Raw genomic sequence first — 19880 nt, 5'->3', positions numbered from 1 at the left:
ATGAGATCAGGCTGGATGAGAACTGACACTTGTAAATATACTTTGTAGACTGAATCTCTGATTGCCACTTGTTTTCTTATTAACTCATAAAAATAAAACACATCGGATCGAGGGTGGGAGTAGGAAGGAGACTTATGTGTTTTAATTGTGTGTCATGGTTTCATATCAAGACAGAACATATGGTATCTCTGGCTTTGGACCTAGAGAAGGAAACACATTTTTCTACCTACTGTATGTCAGAGGTTCTTGAACACCTGAAGGGATTACTGCAGCACAGATCGCTGAGCCCTACTCCAGAGTTTCTGATTCACCAGGTCCAGGGTGGGGCCTGAGAATTTGCACTTATAAAAAGTTCTCAGGTTCTGCTGGTGCTGCTAGTCCAGAGACTACATTTTTGAGAACCACTCTTGTCTACTAACTGTAAATTGTAGAACTCTAGGAAAGAGCTTAGTTTGGTGTGGGAAAAGAAGCTCACATGTTACGGAGAAAATCGTGAAAGAATCAACCCTTGATCTCAGCCTAGTGTGGAATTCAGGTAACAAGGAATACACAGTGACATAACACAGTTCTTGGTTTTCATGATTGCAAGTCACAGCCAAGTATCAAGTGAGAAATTCAGTTTCATTTGCAAGGCTTAGAGAGGTCAGGTGATTCTAGAAAAATAGACCTTGTGTATACTTTAAACCAGAAAGAGCTTTGAGTGCTGATTAAGTTGAAAGCTTTGTGTTTTTATTTACTTGTGACTATTTTATTTTATTTGTTTATTTTTTTGAGATGGAGTCTCACTCTGTCGCCCAGGCTGGAGTGCAGTGGCCTGAGCTTGGCTCACTGCAACTTCCACCTCCCGGGTTCAAGTTATTCTCCTGCCTCAGCCTCCTGAGTAGCTGGGATTACAGGTACCCACCACCACACCTGGCTAGCTTTTGTATTTTTAGTAGAGACGGGGGTTCACTATGTTGGCCAGGCTGGTCTTGAACTCCTGACCTAAGGTGATCCACCCGCCTAGGCCTCCCAAAATGTTGGGATTACAGGTGTGAGCCACCGCACCCAGCCCAAAAACTTTGTGTTTTTAAAGATATTAGACATGTTTCTTGTTTTTCAAAAAAATCTTAATAATGTAGGAGAATAAAAGAAATGTTTTTCCAAAAAAGAGAAATCATTGTGATTATTTTACCTTTTTGGAATGTTGGATAATATTGTCCACTTCATTAATCATCAAACATGCTATGGATTTTCCATTTTTATAGGATCTATCTCAATTGAGGTAATACTGGTAATTCTTGTACTCCATCTGAAGATGAAAAATGTAGGCTAAAATCATAGACCATGCATAGAAGCTGGATAATGAAGAGAGCTCTGGAGGAACATGTGGACACACACACACACACTGACACACATATATTTAGAGTATAAACATATATTTTTTAAAGTTTATTTTGAACGTTTTAAAGCAAAAACCAGCCCCCCCCCCCCGAGTAGGCAGGCCCCACCCCTCTCCCCAAGTGGGCGGGGACAGCAGTTGCATGGGCAGCTTTCCTTGTGATGCCACAGGTTCTACTGGACACACTGCTCCCTGGCCACGCCTCCTTTCCCTTTTATCTTTCTCATTGACCAATGGGCTTGGAGTATTAAGGCCACGCCCCCATTCTGCATTCTAGTGGGGCCCTGGTTATGCCTCCTCTGGCTCAGTCACACAGCCGCCTGGTAGGTGACTGGAGGTGTTCGCTGATGTGGCCCCAACCCTGCCTCCTTCCCCACCCCATGATGTTAGAAGAGACTCGACAGAGTCAATTGGCAGCAGCCAAGAAAAGGGTAAGATACAACAGGTCATGGTCCCCCAACCTAGCCAGAGATCCCCTCCGATGACAAGACCACTGCCAGAGTACACACCACTCCTGAGGTATCCCTAACCCTGGCAACTCTGGGCTCCCACCAAAGTCTCATCAGTCAGCCCTGCCCCCTCAGCAAGCAGCCCAGCCTCTGCCCTTGCCCGTCACCCCATGGTGACTTTTGGCAGGTGACTCGAGGGGCTCCCTGCTCCATACTCGCCCCTTACATCCTGCTGCCCCAAGCCCAACCTCCCTGGGTTCTTTGGGCTCAGCTGTCCGAGGACCTGGGTCCCCCGATCGCAGCTGCAAACCATCGCCAGTCATCCCTAGGTGACTTTGGGCTGGTGAGTCCTGGGGTTTCTTGCTGCAGATTGTACTCTCCCCTCCTGCTAACCCAAGCCTGACCACCCTGGGCTCTTTGGACTGGCATCTAAAAGGACCTGGGCACCAGCCCTATGTTCCACTCCCCCATCATGGATCAGCAATGTCAGCCATTGCACTGATGTGGTTCCCCCCACCCCAAGGAGGAGTGGAATGTAGTGATGTCACAGTCCCCCTAGGAACTGTCATTACTGCTGCAAGACTGGCCTATGATCTTACAACCCAGTCCCCTAAGCATTCTCGCCCCATTTCTAGTTCCTCTGGCCACAGCACAAATTTCCAGCTGGGAGGGGAATGGGGACTATGGGACTTAGGAGCAACAGGTTTCACGTTGCCTTACTCCCTTTGCATAGACATTGACTTTGTGAAAAGCCTACACTTCCCCTGTGAGATCAAACGTTGACAGTATCTGTGGGTGGCAATGGGAGAATGGGTTTGATTTGGTTTTCTCCCAGCCTTCTACTCTCCAGAGAGACTTTAACATATTTTTCTCAGTTCTGCACCTCATATTCTAGTTCTCCACAGTTCTGGGACCAGACTGTCCTTCAGTCAGTGGTCTCTGAAATGAGATTTGCTTATCTTCTGTGGAATAGATCTTGGGAAACTGAACTTGATAGCTTGAATCTTCCTCATATCATCTCAACTTGGGGTACTTTGAGTGCCACAGGATAAATGTGGGAGATCTTTCTGAAGCATCAGTTTCCCTTGATTCTCTTGAGAGAGAAAAAACGTTAATGTACTTAGGGATGACAGTCACATACTTTTCTAAGAGTATACCAGACTTCTCTCTGAAATGAGACTTGGGTTGTCCTCTTTCTGATAAATTCCCAGATTTAACAAAAAAGCTGCCTTCTCCCATGAGGACACATGGATATAAAAGTTTGGGAGGTCCTGGTGCACTTCTTCACACTTACAGACGTGTGAGGATGTGTGACTCCAAACCACACAGTGTGCTGTTGCTGCCTACTTAATGTTTAGTTTTCTACCGCTGGCTCTGATTTTGGTCTCTGGCAGCTGCTGATTCCTGGCAAAACCCCAGAGCTTGGAGTCAGAAGACTGAGTTTAAGTCCCATTATTGCCCACCCTCCCTTTTTTTTTAGCCATAATATCCATCCCTCTCAATCAGTAAGTGATTGTGAAAACACCTTGTACAGTTGTTGTGGCATTAAATCAGATGATGTATAAGAGTATTTTGAAAAACTGTAAAGGGTGATGTGGTTGTAGGGGCTGGTAGTTCTCGTGGGTATTACTGCCTTCTTTCCCACAGCTAGAAGAATATCAGCAGAGGAACAGCCCTGCTGTTCCAGCAGGAGCGAAGACAAAAAAGAAGAAAACTGTCAGTAGCCCTGAGACAACCACTTCTGGTGGTTGCCACTCACCTGGGGATGTGAGTCTTGGCTGGCCAGGCTCCTGGGGACACGGGGCCCAAGGGGGCTGTAGAGGGTAATTGTTAAGATTGCTGGGTACTGGTTAAGAATTCTTGGTTTGAATCCTGCCTCTCCATTGGCTAGGGATCTGACTTATGGCAAGTTGCTTGAGTTCTTTGGGCCTCTCTTTTCACATCTGTAAAATAGGGGTAGTGGTGTTTGATTTGCATTTCTGAAGTTTAAATGATATTCCATATTGTTGTTGTTTTTATGTTAATCCCTAGTACATGTCCTGCTGTGAACACCCAGGATACCCAGGAAATGGTCATTGCTTTTTGATTTTCCTGATCCCTAGTCTCAAGGGGGAGCTGGGCCAATGAGTACAGCCACTTGCTGTCAAGCTGTCCCTTTAGGAGTCACAGAAGGGGGCTCAGGGTGTGGTGAGGAGAGCCCCAGGCACTAGGAGTAAGAGAAGATCTAACTTGCCACCAGCTTGCTGGGTGACCACAGAAAAATCACTTCTTACCCTGAGCCTCAGTTTTCTCCATTGTAAGATGACACTGGATAAGATCGGTGTCTTTCATACTTGTTTTTTAGCTGGAGCCCCTTTAGTTCAAGTGAACCCTTACTCAGGAGTCTGGTTTTTTAAGAGAGGTGGAGGTCTGGAACTCTACTAGATTCATCATCCATGTCCTGGGCCTGAGGAGAGGGGTCCAGTGAGCATATTAAGAGCTGCGTTGGTCAGGTGACTCCATCCTGTGACTGCATCACTCAGGGAACATTTCCATCTATTTTTTCCTGCCCCTGGCAAGGCAGCAGGTGGCCATTTGGAAGAATGGCACAGGCCATGGTTTCAGTCTCCTCTGCTCTTCCTCAGCGTTTCGTTTTACTCAAGCCACATCTTCCTCCTACCCTGACTTTTTTGTTTCTCTCTAAGCCACTTCTGTCTTTCTCCCCCTGCCCTTGTTTTTCCCTTGTCCCCTCCTATAGGGGACATTCTGAAGGTGCTGGTGTCCAACCTTAACCATTCCAGTGGGTAGCGCTCCCCCATTGCACAAGTGGAAGGTGAAGCAGTGCTGCGACCCCTCTCTGGCTTGCTCTCTCCAGCTGTTCATGCCCCTCATGCCCCTGAGGCTTCTCTGGTTTGGGAGATACTTTGCCTCTGCCTTGTTTTATGTTGCTGCCATTAACCTTCATCCTGTTTATGTCTGCTTCTTCACCTGCTTGATTGATTGGGTTTTTTTCCTTCCCTGCATCTTTTATCATGTTGGAAATGGTGAGACTTTAAAGTTTAAAAGTAACTTGGAAATAAAGTACAGAGCAGGCATGTGTGATTTGGGGATTTTTTTTTTTTTTTTTTTTTTTTTTTTTTTTTTTTGAGACAGAGTCTCACTGTGTCACCCAGACTGGAGTGCAGTGGTGCGATCGCAGCTCACTACAACATCTGCCTCCCAGGTTCCAGTGATTCTCTTGCCTTAGCCTCCTTAGTAACCAGGATTACAGGCACCTGTCACCATGCCCAGCTAATCTTTGTATTTTTATTAGAGACGTGATTTAACCATGTCGGCCATGCTGGTCTTGAACTCCTGACCTCCAATGATCCACTCGCCTCAGCCTCCCAAAGTGCTGGGACTACATACGTCAGCCACTGTGCCTGGCCCCTTTGCTGTTTTTATACTTTCTCTATATCCATAACTGTTTCCCTGTGTTTCTTTTTTTTTTTTAATTTCTCTTTTTTATTACTCCTGCATCATCCGCTACCCTGAAGGACCTGGAGGTAAGAGGCCCTGAGCCAAGGTGCAGTGATCCTGTAGGCCAGCCCTCCAACCTCCTCTCACAGTGGGGGCTGGGTGCCCCTCTGCCAGCTGAGACAGCCCACACACACCCCAGCCCTAATGATTGTTCTCTCTACCTCTTCCCACAATCCTCCTCCAACTCCTCCTCTCTGCATGTGCTTCAGAGTCGGAACCAAGAACTGGAAGTAGCCCCGGACTCAAGGTCCACAACAATCAATCAACTCTATGAAAACATAGAATCACTGGTAAGAGTCCAGTGGGGTCCTGTGATTCCACGCTGCCAATCCTGGGCTTTACTTTCCCCTTGGGGCTCTGAAGAAAGGGGCTGGGTCCCCTGGTGCCAAGGGCAAATGGGGAGCTGGAGCACCCAGACCTCACCTGGAGGGATCCCAGAGCAAGGAGCATGCAGCATGGCTCTTCTGTCACTGCCCTCTTTGCCGACTCTCTCTTCTCCAGACACCCCTGCTCCAGTCCTTGCCACACATGCCCTGGGGTTGTCACCTCTCAGGGAAGCGCTAGCCTGACGGTTTGTCAGGGGTCCTGTATTTCTGCCGTGACTCAGTCCCTAATTTGCTCTTTGAGTCTGGACAAGCCACCTCTCCTCCTTGCGTTGGTGTTTCCGAAGGAGGTAGAACATCAACGGTCTCGGTTAGCTCTGAGAGTCTGAGATTTAAAGGCTCCTAGAATGGAAACCTGAGGGCCAAGGGCTCCTGTCTGTCCTTTTCCATTCTATATCTGCTGTGAAGAATTGTACCTGGCTTGTACGTGCTCAGTAAATGTTTGTTGAATGAACGCACCTTTCTCAATCACAAGCTGGCAGAAGGGTGGGCCTTACTCAGACTCCGTCTCTAGAGGTTTATGTTACTGTCCTTTGGAGAGAATCCAGATTCAGACTTTGAGTTCTGTGGCTGTGGGCAAAACCCAACAAAGACCCAAATCCTCTGTCCTTGCGAGCTTGAGGAGAGTTGACCAGTTCATGTTGCCATTGGGTCTGATAACGTTGTCTTTAAAATTCATTCCTGGCATCTGCCTACCACTTCCTGGTCTGGGGAATAGAGTTGAGGGGGCCACCCTCAGTCACCTGAATTTGACTCTCCCCACAGAAACAACAGAAGAAACAAGTGGAACATCAGCTGGAAGAAGTAACGTGATTTCTTTGTTTGCTCACAACATGACTGCTGGGTTTGGGGGGCACTCAGATGTAGAGGCACCAGTCTAGTCTCACCCACTGCCAGCCTGGGGAAGAAGGCAGATCCCTCAGATTCCACCACATCCCCACAGGGTCCCTGATAACCTGGTCCCATGGGTGGGCCTGTGCTGGGGCCCTTGTGGCATGCTGGGGGCATGTCTCTTGCTGTGCCATCTCTGCCTCCCCCGGGTAAGAGCTCTGTCTTCCTCTTCCTACAGGAAAAGAAAGCAAACAATGACATACACAAAGCACAGACGGAGCAGTTAGAGGTGAGTGGAGGGTGGGGAGTTTTCTCCTGTCCTCCGGAGAATGTTTCTTTCCTTCTCTTTCAGCACTTGCTTGGCTTTTCTCCCAAACATTCCATTTCAGACAATCAACATCCTCACGCTGGAAAAGGCAGACTTGAAGACCACCCTTTACCATACTAAACGTGCCGCCAGACACTTCGAAGGTGGGAATCTGGGCACCCTGTCATCCTTCAACCTGGCACTTAGACAGGTCTTTAAGGGGAGTCCTTTGGGCCCCATCTCAACCTCTGTCATTACAGAAGAGTCCAAGGATCTGGCCGGCCGCCTGCAATACTCTTTACAGCGTATTCAAGAATTGGAGCGGGCTCTCTCTGCTGTGTCTACACAGCAGCAGGAAGAGGACAGGGTGAGTCCAACCAGCTGCCCCATCCCCTGGCAGCCCGGCTTCCCAGATGGAGGAGAGAGTGTAAAGGTCCCCTCTACAGGATGCAGTGTCCTGCCCAGAAGGCAGCATGCTCATTTCTAGCTGCTATTGTGTGTGGTTGTTAGAGACAGTCTGGGGCTGAGTCAGCTGCTGTGGGTGAGTTGAGGGGCACTGTGGGGAGTGAGCACTGCACACACAGCTTGAAGGCCAAGTGCCTGCCCTGCCCTTACCTGGCTGTGGCCTTGGCCAAATCCTAGGTGGGATATTGGGTACTTGTACTGTGAAGGTACAGAAGAGTACCTTTAGTACGTTACCATTTCTGTAGAGAGAGGAAAGGTGTGCATGTGTGTGTGTCTGTGTCTGTGTGTGTGTACATACTATGATGATATACATGAAACATGTCTGCAAGGGTTCGCAAAAAACTCAGGAGAGGGTAACAGGGTGGCTGGGAGACCCTTCCATGGTGTACCTTCTGAGTTTTGAACTATGCGAATGTATCATCCTTTCAAAAAGTGAACAAAAGATTAATTTCCCCTTCCTTTCTGTGCCCCCATGCCCAGCAAGGAAAATGGGCTTAGAGAATCGGATAGACCTGGGTGTTCAAATCCCAGCTCTGTCTCAGTGATCTTGGGCAAGCACTTAACCTCGAACACTCCGTGTTTTTCATCTACACAATAGAGGTTATCCTAGTAACTGTCTCATATGGTGGTTGTGAGGATTACATGGGATTGCTAGTATGGAACCTGGTGAAGCACTCCATAAAGGTTCAAACAGTGGTATTAATAACAGTAATAACAACAGCAATGTTATCTGATCTCTCTGGGCCTCTGTTAGCCAGCTGTAAGTTCGATCTCTTTCCCTGTCCCTTCCAACTTTACTGAGTTCTTTTAAAAACCAGGTCATGGGCTGGGAAATGCATTGATCTTTACTGACCGAGTTGTATATTGAGCCTAGCCCTAGCCCTCTTAAGGGGCACTGCCCGGGCTCCCCACATCAAAACTTCTCACTGTTCACCATCCAGTCCTCGAGCCGCAGTGAAGCAGTCCTCCAGCGGCAGTTACAGCAGACCAGAAAGGAGCGGGCGCTGCTGAACGCACACGTGACACAGGTGAGGCTTTGCAGAGGGAGGGATGTGGAGGGAAGATGACCCCAGGGGACCAGGAGCAGGTGAGGACTAGTGACAGCCCTTCCTCACTTCTGTGCCCATTCTTGCAGGTGACAGAGTCACTTAAACAAGTCCAGCTGGAGAGAGATGAATATGCTCAACATATAAAAGGAGAGAGGGCCCGGTGGCAGGAGAGGATGCGGAAAATGTCAATGGAGGTGAGACCTGACCCTTCAGCCCCACGTTAGATGGGTCACTGGATCTTTCTGGGCATCTGTAACATGGGACTAGTACAGCCAGAGGTGGTCATGGATCTGGGCTTTGTGGAGGTGGGGGCCGAGAGGGAGATGGTAGCTTGTCCAGCCACCAGCCCCTCTCTCCAGGGCCCTTTCCCCCTGTGCTTTGGGCAGGCTCATGCATTGAAGGAGGATAAGAAGCGTGACATACATCGGATACAGGAGCTGGAGAGGAGCTTGTCCGAACTCAAACACCAGATGGGTAAGATGGGGCTGGTGTGACCTGAGAGCAGGACTGGCATCAGAGGGCTGTGGGGTGGCTTAGAATGTCCCAGGGAGGTGTGTGGATGGAAGGGCTTTGAGGCAGAAGGAAAGAGGTCTGTGCCAGCAGCTGGCAAGTCTTGTCATCTCCATGAGCCTCAGGGTCCCCGTCAGCTAAGAGAGAGGAGTGCCTGTTGTCAGCCACCCACAGTGCTCTCTATCTGACATGGCTTGGAAATTGGCTTCCATCGGGTGCGAGGAATCATTAGCATTGAGGCCAAGTTTGGGAAGCCGGAGAGGAGCTGCATCAAAAGGAGGGCTTTTTCTTTGAGGGGGGGTGGTGGGGGGGGAATCCAGAGGCCCTTATTGTCTGCTTCATTTCTCAGCTGAGCCCCTGTCCCCGGCGGACCCAGCAGAGACATCTGAGGTGGAACAGCTACAAGATGAGGCCAAACACCTGAGGAAGGAGGTGGAAAGTCTGGAGGGAAAGCTCCAATTCCAGTTGAAAAACAATCAGGCCTTGAGTCTCCTGAGCAAGGAACAGAAGGAGAGGCTCCAGAAGCAGGAGGAGAGGCTCCGAGAGCAGCAGGAGAGGCTCCAAAAGCAGGAGGAGAAGATCCAAGACCAGGAGGAGAGGCTCCAAGAGCAGGAAGAGAGGAGGTTGTGGGAGGAGGAGAGACTATGTGAGCAAAAGGAGAGGCTTCGAGAGAAGCAGAAGAGGCTGGGGGAGCAGGGTGAGAGGCTGCGAAAGCAGGAGGACAGGCTACGAAAGCAGAAGGAGAGGCTGCAAAAGGAGGAGGAGAGATTACAAAAGCAGGAGGAGAGACTGTGGGAGAAGGAGGAGAGGCTACGAAAACAGGAGGAGAGGCTGCAAAAGCAGGAGGAGAGATTACAAAAGCAGGAAGAGAGGCTGTGGGAGAAGGAGGAGAGGCTACGAAAACAGGAGGAGAGGCTGCAAAAGCAGGAGGAGAGGCTCCTGCTCTCCCAGAACCACAAGTTCGACAAGCAGCTGGCTGAGCCACAATGTGACTTGGAGGATCTGGTGGGTTGCCCCACCTGGGCAGCCTGCCCTCATCCCTAGCCCTCCAGGCCTTTGTTTCCCTACCTGTAAAATGAGGCAGTGTAGCCCTCACATGACATGGTACTTCTAAAGGCATCTGTGAGCCAGAGCTCATCAGGCCCTTCTCTGATGGTTGTAGGGGAGAGGGGATGATTTTTTCTAACCTACCTCCCCCCTTTCCGGTGACATGGGAGGCAGACACCAAGTTCAGGGTTCTCCAGCTGCAGTGGATGGCCACTGATTGCTTCTCTCTGTCCAGAACAACAAGAACAAGAGCGCACTGCAGTTGGAACAGCAAGTAAAGGAGCTGCAGGAGAAGCTGAGCGAGGTGAATGAGATGGTAACCTCTGCCCCATCCAAGAAGGGCTGGGAGGCAGGCACCAGCCTCTGGGGAGTGGAGGTGCCAGGCCAAAGGCAGCTCCAGCTGGGGTCAGGTGACCCTAGCACCCTCCAGGGCCTCTCCATGACTGTTTCTTTCTTCCTGCCCTCTGACTTTAAGAATGGGTAGCCCTGGATATTCCCAGGTCTGGACATCATCTTCCCAGCTGGAGGCATGGATTCCCCCAATCATAGGGGTGGAGACAGTGGTATAAGAGGGTCCTTATGCCAGGCACAGTGGCTCCTGCCTGTAATCCCAGCACTTTGGGATGCTGAGGCAGGTGAATCACTTGAAGTCAGGAGTTTGAGACCAGCTTGGACAACATGGCGAAATCTCATCTCTTCTAAAATTATAACAACAACAAAAAATTAGCTCAGCATGGCGGTACATGCCTGTAATCCCAGCTACTCAGGAGGCTGAGGCATGAGAATCTCTTGAGCCTGGGAGGTGGAGGTTACAGTGAGCTGAGATTGCACCACTGCACTCCAGTATGGGCCACATGGTGACACTCTGTCTGAAAACAAAACAAAAAAGCCTCCTTAGATTCAAACTGGATTCTGGCCTCGGTTCCACTGGTCACCATTCAACTACTTTTCATCTCTAAGTCTCTGTTTCCTTAACTTCAAAAGGAAGTTAGCATTTTTCTTATGGAGGTGCCTGGGATTAAATGAGAGAACACATGGAAAGCATTAGGCATGGAGCACACTTAGCAGATGGTGATTGGCTCCCTCAGCTTTTCCACCAGTCTGTGGCCTACAGTTTAAATGGTGGGAAGAAGAACATGAGATTTGAGGCTGGGGAAGGAGGCATGGGGTTCTAGGCAAGGGGGTTACGTCTCTTAGGCCTGGAGCAAGGGGCCAGGGTCCCGGGCAGGTGACAGAGCCCCACCGTGCCCTCACTACCCTATTAATGGGCCCAGAATCTGGAAGCCAACCACATGCCCTCATGCCCAGGGTCTTCCTGCAGATACAGCTGAAGAGTCAAGAGTCTCAGAGTCTGCAGCAGCAGCAGTGAGACTAGTACCTGGGTCACCTGCAGCAGTACGTGCTCACCTATTAGCAGCTGACCTCTGAGAAGCAGGCGCCGCACAGGCAGTTACTGCTTCAGACCCAGCTGTGGACCAGCTGCAGCAGCAGGAAGCTCAGGGCAAAGCGGTGGCTGAGATGGCCTGCCAAAAGTTGCAGGAGACCCAGGAGAGAACCCCATGCCTCCTTCCCCAGTTGCTGAGGACAGGGCCCCGAGGGGGACGACCTGGCAACCTCTGTGCCCTCTCACTCTGTTTTCCATTCCCTTAGGAGCACCTAGAAGCTGCCAACCAGCAGAACCAACAGCTGGAGACCCAGCTGAGTCTCATGGCTCTCCCTGGACAAGGTACAGGAGACCACTCAGAGGAAGAGGAGAGGGCCCCAGGAGGAAGAGGGGACTGTTAGCAGCATAGGATTGAGGGGTTGGAAGAGACCTTTAGAACAGCTGGTTGTTATGCCAACCGGGTGTCTGCACTAAGTTCGGCATCAATATGATGACCTCCCGGGAGCAGGGGGCCACCAGGTTGCCTAAGGATGAGTGAACTGGCCCAGATCAGAAAGGGAGCAGGTCAGAACTCCCACACCAACCGCTAGTGTGACTGTGCCTGGGCAATATAGAAGATCTTGGATCTTACAGGAAAACTAAAGAACAGCAGCTCACTCCCCTCTGGGGAGGGGCTGGCTCAGGGTTACACAGTGAGGGTGGCGACAGAGGTGGGCCCACAGTACTTCCCTTGTTGGGTTTTCTGAGGACCCCTCTGGCCACCTCCCCACAGGAGATGGAGGAGGACATCTGGACACTGAGGAGGAGGGGGTGCCTCGGCCTAGGCCAAGTGTCCCAGAGGACATGGAGAGCCAGGAGGCCACGGTGAGTCTGACTTTCCCTGTCCCCACTTTGCCACCTTCCTCTGTGGTCCCTCCCAGACCCCCTTATGCTCTTGCTTTCCCCGCCTTCTGATTTCTCTGGACATTCACCCCTTCCGGGAGCCAGTGGTCAGACACCACTTCACCTGTGACCAACAGGTGCACTCTCTGAGGCCCCAAGGGAAGGGGCTGTGCTGCACCTCCCTGCCCCATTTGTTCTGTGTATGCCCCTACAAGGATACTCAGCTCTTGCCTTCAAGTGGCTTTTTGAACTCCGCTGGAGCCAGTGCCCAGGAGGAGCAGGCACGGCTATGTGGGCAGCGGAAGGTGTGAAGGCTGTGCTGCCTGCACCTGGCTCACCTGGTGGCCTCGGCCTGGAAGGAGCCAGAGGCAGAGGCCCCAGCCCTAGGGACTGGGGGTGAGTTTGTGTGTGGGGAGAGCTACCGGGCCCTGTAGGAGGCCATGGAGAAGGTGAAGGTGAGTGAGTCCTGGCATGGGCCAAGAAAAGTGGGGGTGGGGCAGGACAGGTCACTCCTGTGATGTGACCCTATTATTTTGGCTCCAGAGTGGCTTTATGGACCTCCCGAGGGAGAAGGTGGACAGGAAGCAGCAGGTGGAGAATCTAGAGCTTGGATTCATCCAGCTCTCTGGAGCGACAGACGGCATGAGTAAGCAGGAGGCCAGGGCACGGGCACGGGGAGCTGCAGGGCCTTCAGAGGGGCCCCAGTGTGTGAGCCGTGTCCTCTCACAGGAGAGCACATCACAGTATATGAGAGCCAGGGGGCAGAGCCAAACACGCGGCACCAGGAGGAGGAAGCCGGCAGGCTGGCCCAGAACGAGGAGGAGATGAAGGTAGAGAGTGTGCAACATCTCTGCGGGGTTGGGGGTGAGGGTGGGTGCTGGCGCTGGCTCAGGCTTGGTAACTGAGCACCCCTCCCTTCAGGTGAAGCTGCTGGAGCTGCAAGATATGGTGTTGCCGGTTGTGGGCGACCACGAGGGGCATGACAAATTCCTCCCTGCTGCCCAGAACCCTGTTAATGAGCCCGCTTCAGGGGCCCCAGCCCCCCAGGAGCAGGGTGGTGAGTAGAGCCCTCAGGTGGGGTGGGCAGGCTGGAGCAGGGGAGGCTCGCAGTGTACTCAGAGCCCCGCCTCCCTCTCTCCGAAGATTTTCACCACAGCATGAAGCCTGCAGTGGGACAGGCCAGGGAGGGTTCTCCCCGTGACAACCCCACTGCACAGAAGATCCTGCAGCTGCTTCCTGTAACGCAGGACACCCAGGAGCACCCAGGCTTGGCCACCAAACCCTGCGTGCCATTCTTTTACCGGGCAGCCGAGAACAGAGAGATAAACATCATCATCATCTGAGAGCTGGTCAAGAAATTTAAAATCAACAACAAAAAGTTATGGGGTTAATCCCCTACACAATTCATCTACTTCATTGGAATGTTAGAACCCCTCATGTTTATTTATGTTTCTAATTTACAGTTTAAATTTCTTTCTGAAAAGTTAAGGGAGAGTGGATCTTTCCCTGATGTTCACTCTGGCATCCTTTAGCATTTTTGTTTTTAATTGATAATTGTAGGTCATTAGCTCGCATATCGAGTTTGCCCTTACATGGTGGGAGTTCAAACACACAAAGACCCACTATTTGCACAAAACTATTCTTACTGGTTTGGAATAGGCTGCCCTGCTTTTTAAATGTTATTGCAGCATGTATATTCATTAAAGAATTCAGATAAAATCTGCTTATGTTCTGTTATTATGTTTGATCGAATCCTAATCACAGTGAGCTCTTCATTAGCTCAATATGTGGTTTGCCCTCAAGTGCGCACTGTTTCTTACTTTGTAATATGCCACTGTGAGTACTGACATTTAGAGTTGTTTAAAGGCTGAGAACTGGAAACAGTCTTTCCCCTATTTTCTGTGTATTGGGGATGGGAGTGATAACATTTTGGGGAGCTTTTTAAATCTCACAGAAGAGGAAAGTGGCCTGCTCTGGCAGGTGTGCGCAGGATAGAGTGTGATTCATTTGTTCTGGTGCCAGGAATGAGCGCGGTACTATGGTAGTTCCCTGAGGATTTGTATGTGCTCTGGGCTCATGAAGATATTGCAGCATGAGCTGCAGCAGTTGGATTCTTACTCAATGACTTATAAAGGGATTCTTTCTGAGGAATGAAAGGCTCCCGTCATTGAATGTGGATGCGGAAAACCTTTTCTAGCTTACAGCATTTATATCTACAATACATTTTAAAGTCAGAGTTCACGTTACCTGTTTTAATCACCATGTTCACGTTACCTGTTTTAATCACCATGTTCATGTTACCTGTTTTAATCACCTGTCTCCACGGCCAGCAATCCCCAAAGTTCAGGACCCATGATGCCCTCCCAGGAAACTGACTGCAATGCAGATTCTTGGGCTCCACTTCAGAAATTCAGTAGGGCAACATTAGAAGGTTAGAGTTCATCAGAAATATAGAATTTTAAAGTGTGAGTTCAACTGAATAAATTTGAATTTCTGTAGGAAGTAAAGAATCAAAATACCTATTTAAAGATTGCAATATATGGTCATTATTTTTAAAGTATCTGATTAAACCTGATAAGTTTTCCAGAAATGAAAAAAATCAGTTCTAAAACCAAAGCTGATATTTAGAAAATGTGAAAATGTAACTCAGCCCTATCCATAATATAGTTTCTCTAAAACTTTATCTTACAGTCACTTTAAAATAATATAGTTATTGAAAAATGTAACTGCTGCATTAATGTTTTGAAATAAGTTAAAACATTTTAAAATATGAATACTGTAGTTTAAAACAAAGAACCTGGGGGGAGGAAAAGTAGAGAAAGAGATGCCAATTTCAGTCTGAACCTTTATTTGCCAAGTTTTCTTAGAATGACTTCTATCAATTTATGAATTCCTGACTGTATAATGGAAATACTGCAAGACTGTTGTCTAAAGTGCCATTATTGACTGCTACTGTGATGCTACTGTAATGTAATAAATTAGGAAATTGTTGCAAAGTGCTGTTTTTGCCTTAAAATGTTGTGTGTCTTGAAAACTATAGTATTAAAGATATTGAGACTGTGCAAATCCTGGGCACACTTGGCATGAGATCATCGTTTTTTATTTTTACAAATTTGTAACTATGCAAGTGTGTTTATTAAAAGAACACAAACTAAAAAGAAGTTATGGGAATTTAAAACAGTTGTGGGATGAAAAAGTTATGGGATAAAAAATGCTGTGTAAAAGTTGTGGCAAAAGAAGGGAAAAAAAGTAGGAAAATGTTTTATGAAAAGTTTTTTAAAAAGTTATGAAGAGGAAGTTATGGGATTTTATTTTTTTTAAGTTATGGGATAAAAATAAAAGCAGGCCCCTATCAGCATAAGCCTGGAGAAGTGAGGCTGGAGTCTCCGCCCCCACCATGTATCAACCACCCCTTCCCAGTCACCCCTTTACCATTAGGGGAGCAAGACAAGACCCCATCTAATGGAGGGAGACAAACAGACCCTTTGCCACCTTGACCAGGGCTGAGTCCTTAAATTTCTGGACGGTGATGTTTGTTATTGAAGAGCCAGAGGCTGGTGGAGTTGGTTTGTTTGGAGGAGGCCTGATGGCCTCCCTACTCTCACCAAAGCAACTTTTCCCTCAGGGGGCTCCCGTCCTCTTATTCAGAGAGGCAGCTGAGGCAGGACAGTGGGGCTAAGTGTAGAGCAGGTGAGGGCACGGGCTGCTGGGGTGACCCCCCTTCCCCAGTGTACATATAGTATCTGTGTAACATTTTGTATATTCCAGGTGGTAGGGCCACCCACTGTATTGTAACTAGTGGAGGCTGGAGCTGGCATATGAGGAGGAGGTTCTAAATGTTATTTACAGCTGGGAAACTTATTTATCTATAGTATAGGACAGAGGAAGGAGGTGAGGATGGGGTTCTGGTTGCCTTGGTGATGCGACTCCTGTGTATTTTGCTTTTCATTTTGGAATAAATGGATTTAGTCATACTACTCAGCCTGGTGGGTTCCTGTTTCCCTCACTGGGTCCTGGAGTTTGTGCCACTGAACGAGGAGCCCAGAGTGTCTGAGCATGTCCAGCTGGGCTGTTGGGGACCTTCCAGGCCTGTTACCTGTATACTGCCTGGTGACAGCTGGTGGATTTCATGTGGACTGCTATAGCACAGTACAGCCCTGACAGCCAACAGGCTCAGAAGCCTGATCTACCGGTGGCCGGGAAGGCAGGGGTAGTGTATGAGTATTTATAGCTATTTATAGAACAGGGCAGGGGCATGCCACAGAGGGGGCACAAGTTTTCAGGAACGGTCACACCTGGATGTGTCAGCTCAGCACTACAACAGACTAAGCCACAGATGAAGGGGGCTGGCTTTGGGGCTGGGGAGCCACTGTCAAGTCACAGGACACCTGCCCCGCAGGCTTGGAAAGGGAGGCCTCCGAGAAGAGGAGGATCTGTTTAGAAGTCAAAGTGTGGCTGGGGCTCTCAGGATGGGGTGGACTTGCCTGACCCAATCAGCTGGCAGTCAGAGAGAAGCAGAGAGAAAACAGGAGAGAGAAAAGCAAGCAGAGAGCTGGTGAGGCAAGCGCAGAGCACTGGTGCGCCACAGCAGCTGTGAGAGGGCTGGGGAGGGGAGGGCACAGGTGCGGGTGTGGCAAAGGTTCCTAGAAAAGAGGGGCCAGAAGGGAAAGGGGAGGAAGATGGAGGGAGGAGCCAGAGCTTCACAGGTAGTGCCTGGGGCTGTGGCAACCCTCCCCAGCCCACATACGCTGGCCTCACCCATGGCACACAGGCAGTGCACCCACAGTTCAGACCAATGCTCAGCCCCCTTGGGCTTCTCTCTTCTCTGGTCACCCTGTCTTCCAACCCACTGGCCAGGGCCACCTCTTGCTTGGGGAGCCCCATCCAACTGCCACCTGGCCTGATAAGGAACACTGCTTGAACCAAAATGGTGAAGCTATAAGGGATGGATGGCTGGAGTGAGTGCCAGAGGCCCCTCTGAGTGGTCAGAAAGACCAGGGTCCTCTGAAGGGAGCCTGGGGAAGGCAGGGAGGGCAGGTAGCTGGATGCCACTGGCCATAGACTTGTAAGTCTTAAGAGGGGAGCCTCAGCTGGTTGCTGGGTGGGAATGCTACAGGTTTCGTAGGTGAGGCTGGGCCCTTCCTGCTGGGAAAAGCAGAAGAGGGAGAGTCCATGGCAGGAGAGGCAGGTGTGTTCACTAGGCGGAGGTCAGCTGGGCCAGCAGGCACTGTGATCCCCTTGGCTGAATAGCACAGGAGACCCCTAGAAGCAACAGGCCAAGTTGTGTGAGCCTGCTGGCCTGTGGTAATGCTTCAGCGGGGGCCAGGGACCCTGCCTTCGGTCACATGCTAGCAGCTATGATGGTACCCGGGAGGATGGGAAGGGGGCTGTGTGTCCCCGCCTGGCCTGTGAGGTGTGTTGTGGGATGACCATGTGTATGGGACTTTAAGGTTTTATCCTAGATCACCACTGGATTGCCAACAGATAGAGGAGGTGGGACCCTGACTATCACCGCTGCTCTGCAGTGGATTCGGCTCTCGGCACTCCCAGGCTGGGAGCTGGATGCCCTGCCCTGGCAGCATGACTCAGACTGCATGACAGGTATGGTGTGCCCAGGATGATGTTCCTAGACCTCTGGCCTCCTCAGAGTCCAGCCCCACACAATGCCCTCCAAGCTCCCAGCCCCTACACCATAAACCATGGGCTCTATGCCCTCTCTGATGGCTCCAGAGAGCACCCATGTCTGCCAGCTTGGGCATGGAGCCTGTTCCAAGAGCCCCCAGGCTCAGCCATGGAGGCCATGGGCGTGGTGCTGAGTCCCATGGCTCACAGGGAAGGGAGGTGAGAGAGCCACAGCACGAGGACAGAAAGAGGAAAGAGCAAATCTGCAGCTCCAGAAAGGAGGGGCAGGGAGCCTGGATCTGAGGTCCCAGGTGTGCCCCCGTGTGGAGCTGGTGCAGTGGGGCGGGAACACCATTCATGCAGCAGGCGGCGAGGCATGTACCTACCATGGCTGATGCTCCTCAGGAGCCACTGATAGTGATTCTGAAAGACAGCATCAAATCAACATGGCAGCTCACATGCATGGGTGGGGCAGGCCTGGGGTTGGGGGACACACACACGCACATGCCGGGGTGTGCACACACATGCTATGAGGCCCCACTGCCGGCATGCACACACTAACACACATGCCCACAACACGCATACGCCTCCTTCCCTGCCACCTCCCAGTGCCCAGTACCCTCACTGGCTGGCACGTGCAGCACAGATCTGGGGCATGCAGCCACTCGGCACACTGAAGCACACACATGGGCAGAGTCACAACACAGAAGCTCACCCACACACAGAGGCATTTGCACCAGCTCCCTGCACACTCATGCTGGCATGCTCAGAGGACCATCCATGCTGCTCATGGAGACAGCGCTTGCTCGCTAATGTTCAGCTGCCATTTCTCCACCTAAGAGCCTTCCATGGCTCCCTACTGCCTACAGCATTGAGCCCCAACAAGTCATACTCTTCAGACTTTTAAGTTCTCCACCCTATGCTCCGCCGTCCCCACAGAGCTCTTTCTCATTCTGTCTCTGTTCCCTGCTTTGGCCAGTGGGTGTCCTCAGTGAGTCCCACACTAAACCTCTGCCCACACTGCAGCTCTTTACCCAGACACCCTCCAATTCCTCATCACATAAGCCTATCTCAGTCATGCCCCGGACTGCATTGAAGCCAGGCTGCCTTGAAGAAGCTCTCCCAGACTGCCCTTTTCCCCAAGGCAGGGTCATGACTTGCCAAATGTTTTGCTTGCGTTAGTAAGACTAGAGTTGGAGCAGGCATCAAACCTTACATCCCATATGTCACACCTCACCACAGACCTGGGTGCCAAATACCCTGAAGAGTCTGAACTCACGTTGGTAGTTAGCAAAGTGCTCCTACAGCCGCATCTGCAGTTAACACAGTATCCCTATGACCACTGTCTCCCTTGATCCCCACAGACACCCTGGGAGAAAGGCAGAAAGAAATCATTTGATAGAAAGGATGCTGAGGCTCTGGAAGGGAAAGGGACTTGCCTGAAGTCCCAGGGTGAAGCAGCATCTCTGGACTCCCAGTCCAGTGCTCTTGCCCAATACTGCACTGCTTGCCTCTACCCATCTCCGTTGGTCATTACCACATCCTAGGGCAAGCCCCAATCCCTGCCTCATTTTGGTTTATGGGCGCTGGACCCACAGCCCCACTCTCCAGCCATTTGGAAACAAAAACAGATGCTATTGTTTTCCTTAGAGAACGTGGCCAGTAAACAGGGCACACTGGGAATCAGAGTGAATGTCCTTGAAAGAGAGCCATGGGTCAACAAGTTCAAGCCAGAGGATGTAGAATGCTTTTCCTTAGAAATCTTTGGGAATGAAGTGGGCTTCAGACACTCCCATCCCTTCCCCGGCAGCCACCCCTATCACATTGGTTTAGACTGGGTAGGGTGGGGGGGGGTGGTGGATAAAAAATCAGATTGCTCATGGCCCCCAGGCTCCTTCCCCAACTGCTTCTGTCCTAGCCCAGGCTTTGTGCCATTCTCACACTCTCACACTCATGTGATGTGTCACACACATCACAAACCTTGATGGTCACGCAATCACAGCCTGGTCTCTGCTCCTGTGGTCCAGTGGCTGGACACCCCCTGGGATGGCTCAAAGGAGTCAGGACTTGGA

General features: G+C 50.5%; 2 protein-coding genes across 3 annotated transcripts in view; one reads left to right on the top strand and one right to left on the bottom strand.

The window, feature by feature from the left end:
• Window positions 1-19880, bottom strand: part of CRABP1 (cellular retinoic acid binding protein 1) — a 658055-nt gene that overhangs the window by 427087 nt on the left and 211088 nt on the right. The gene's annotated exons all lie outside the window — the stretch shown is intronic.
• LOC126960042 (golgin subfamily A member 6C-like) lies at window positions 1680-15207 on the top strand. Its single transcript, XM_050799955.1, has 18 exons — window positions 1680-1812; window positions 3478-3597; window positions 5538-5618; window positions 6477-6515; window positions 6781-6831; window positions 6932-7013; window positions 7110-7216; window positions 8256-8342; window positions 8450-8557; window positions 8750-8837; window positions 9223-9878; window positions 10156-10224; window positions 11571-11646; window positions 12077-12168; window positions 12730-12832; window positions 12916-13016; window positions 13108-13243; window positions 13330-15207. Exons 1-18 carry the CDS (start codon window positions 1729-1731, stop codon window positions 13527-13529), a joined length of 2280 nt encoding a protein of 759 aa, XP_050655912.1. The 5' UTR covers window positions 1680-1728; the 3' UTR covers window positions 13530-15207.

Source organism: Macaca thibetana, chromosome 7, assembly GCF_024542745.1.
Source record: "Macaca thibetana thibetana isolate TM-01 chromosome 7, ASM2454274v1, whole genome shotgun sequence".
NCBI lineage: Eukaryota > Metazoa > Chordata > Mammalia > Primates > Cercopithecidae > Macaca > Macaca thibetana.
Note: the sequence above shows the minus strand (reverse complement) of the source record. Positions and strands in the feature narration are given on the sequence as shown.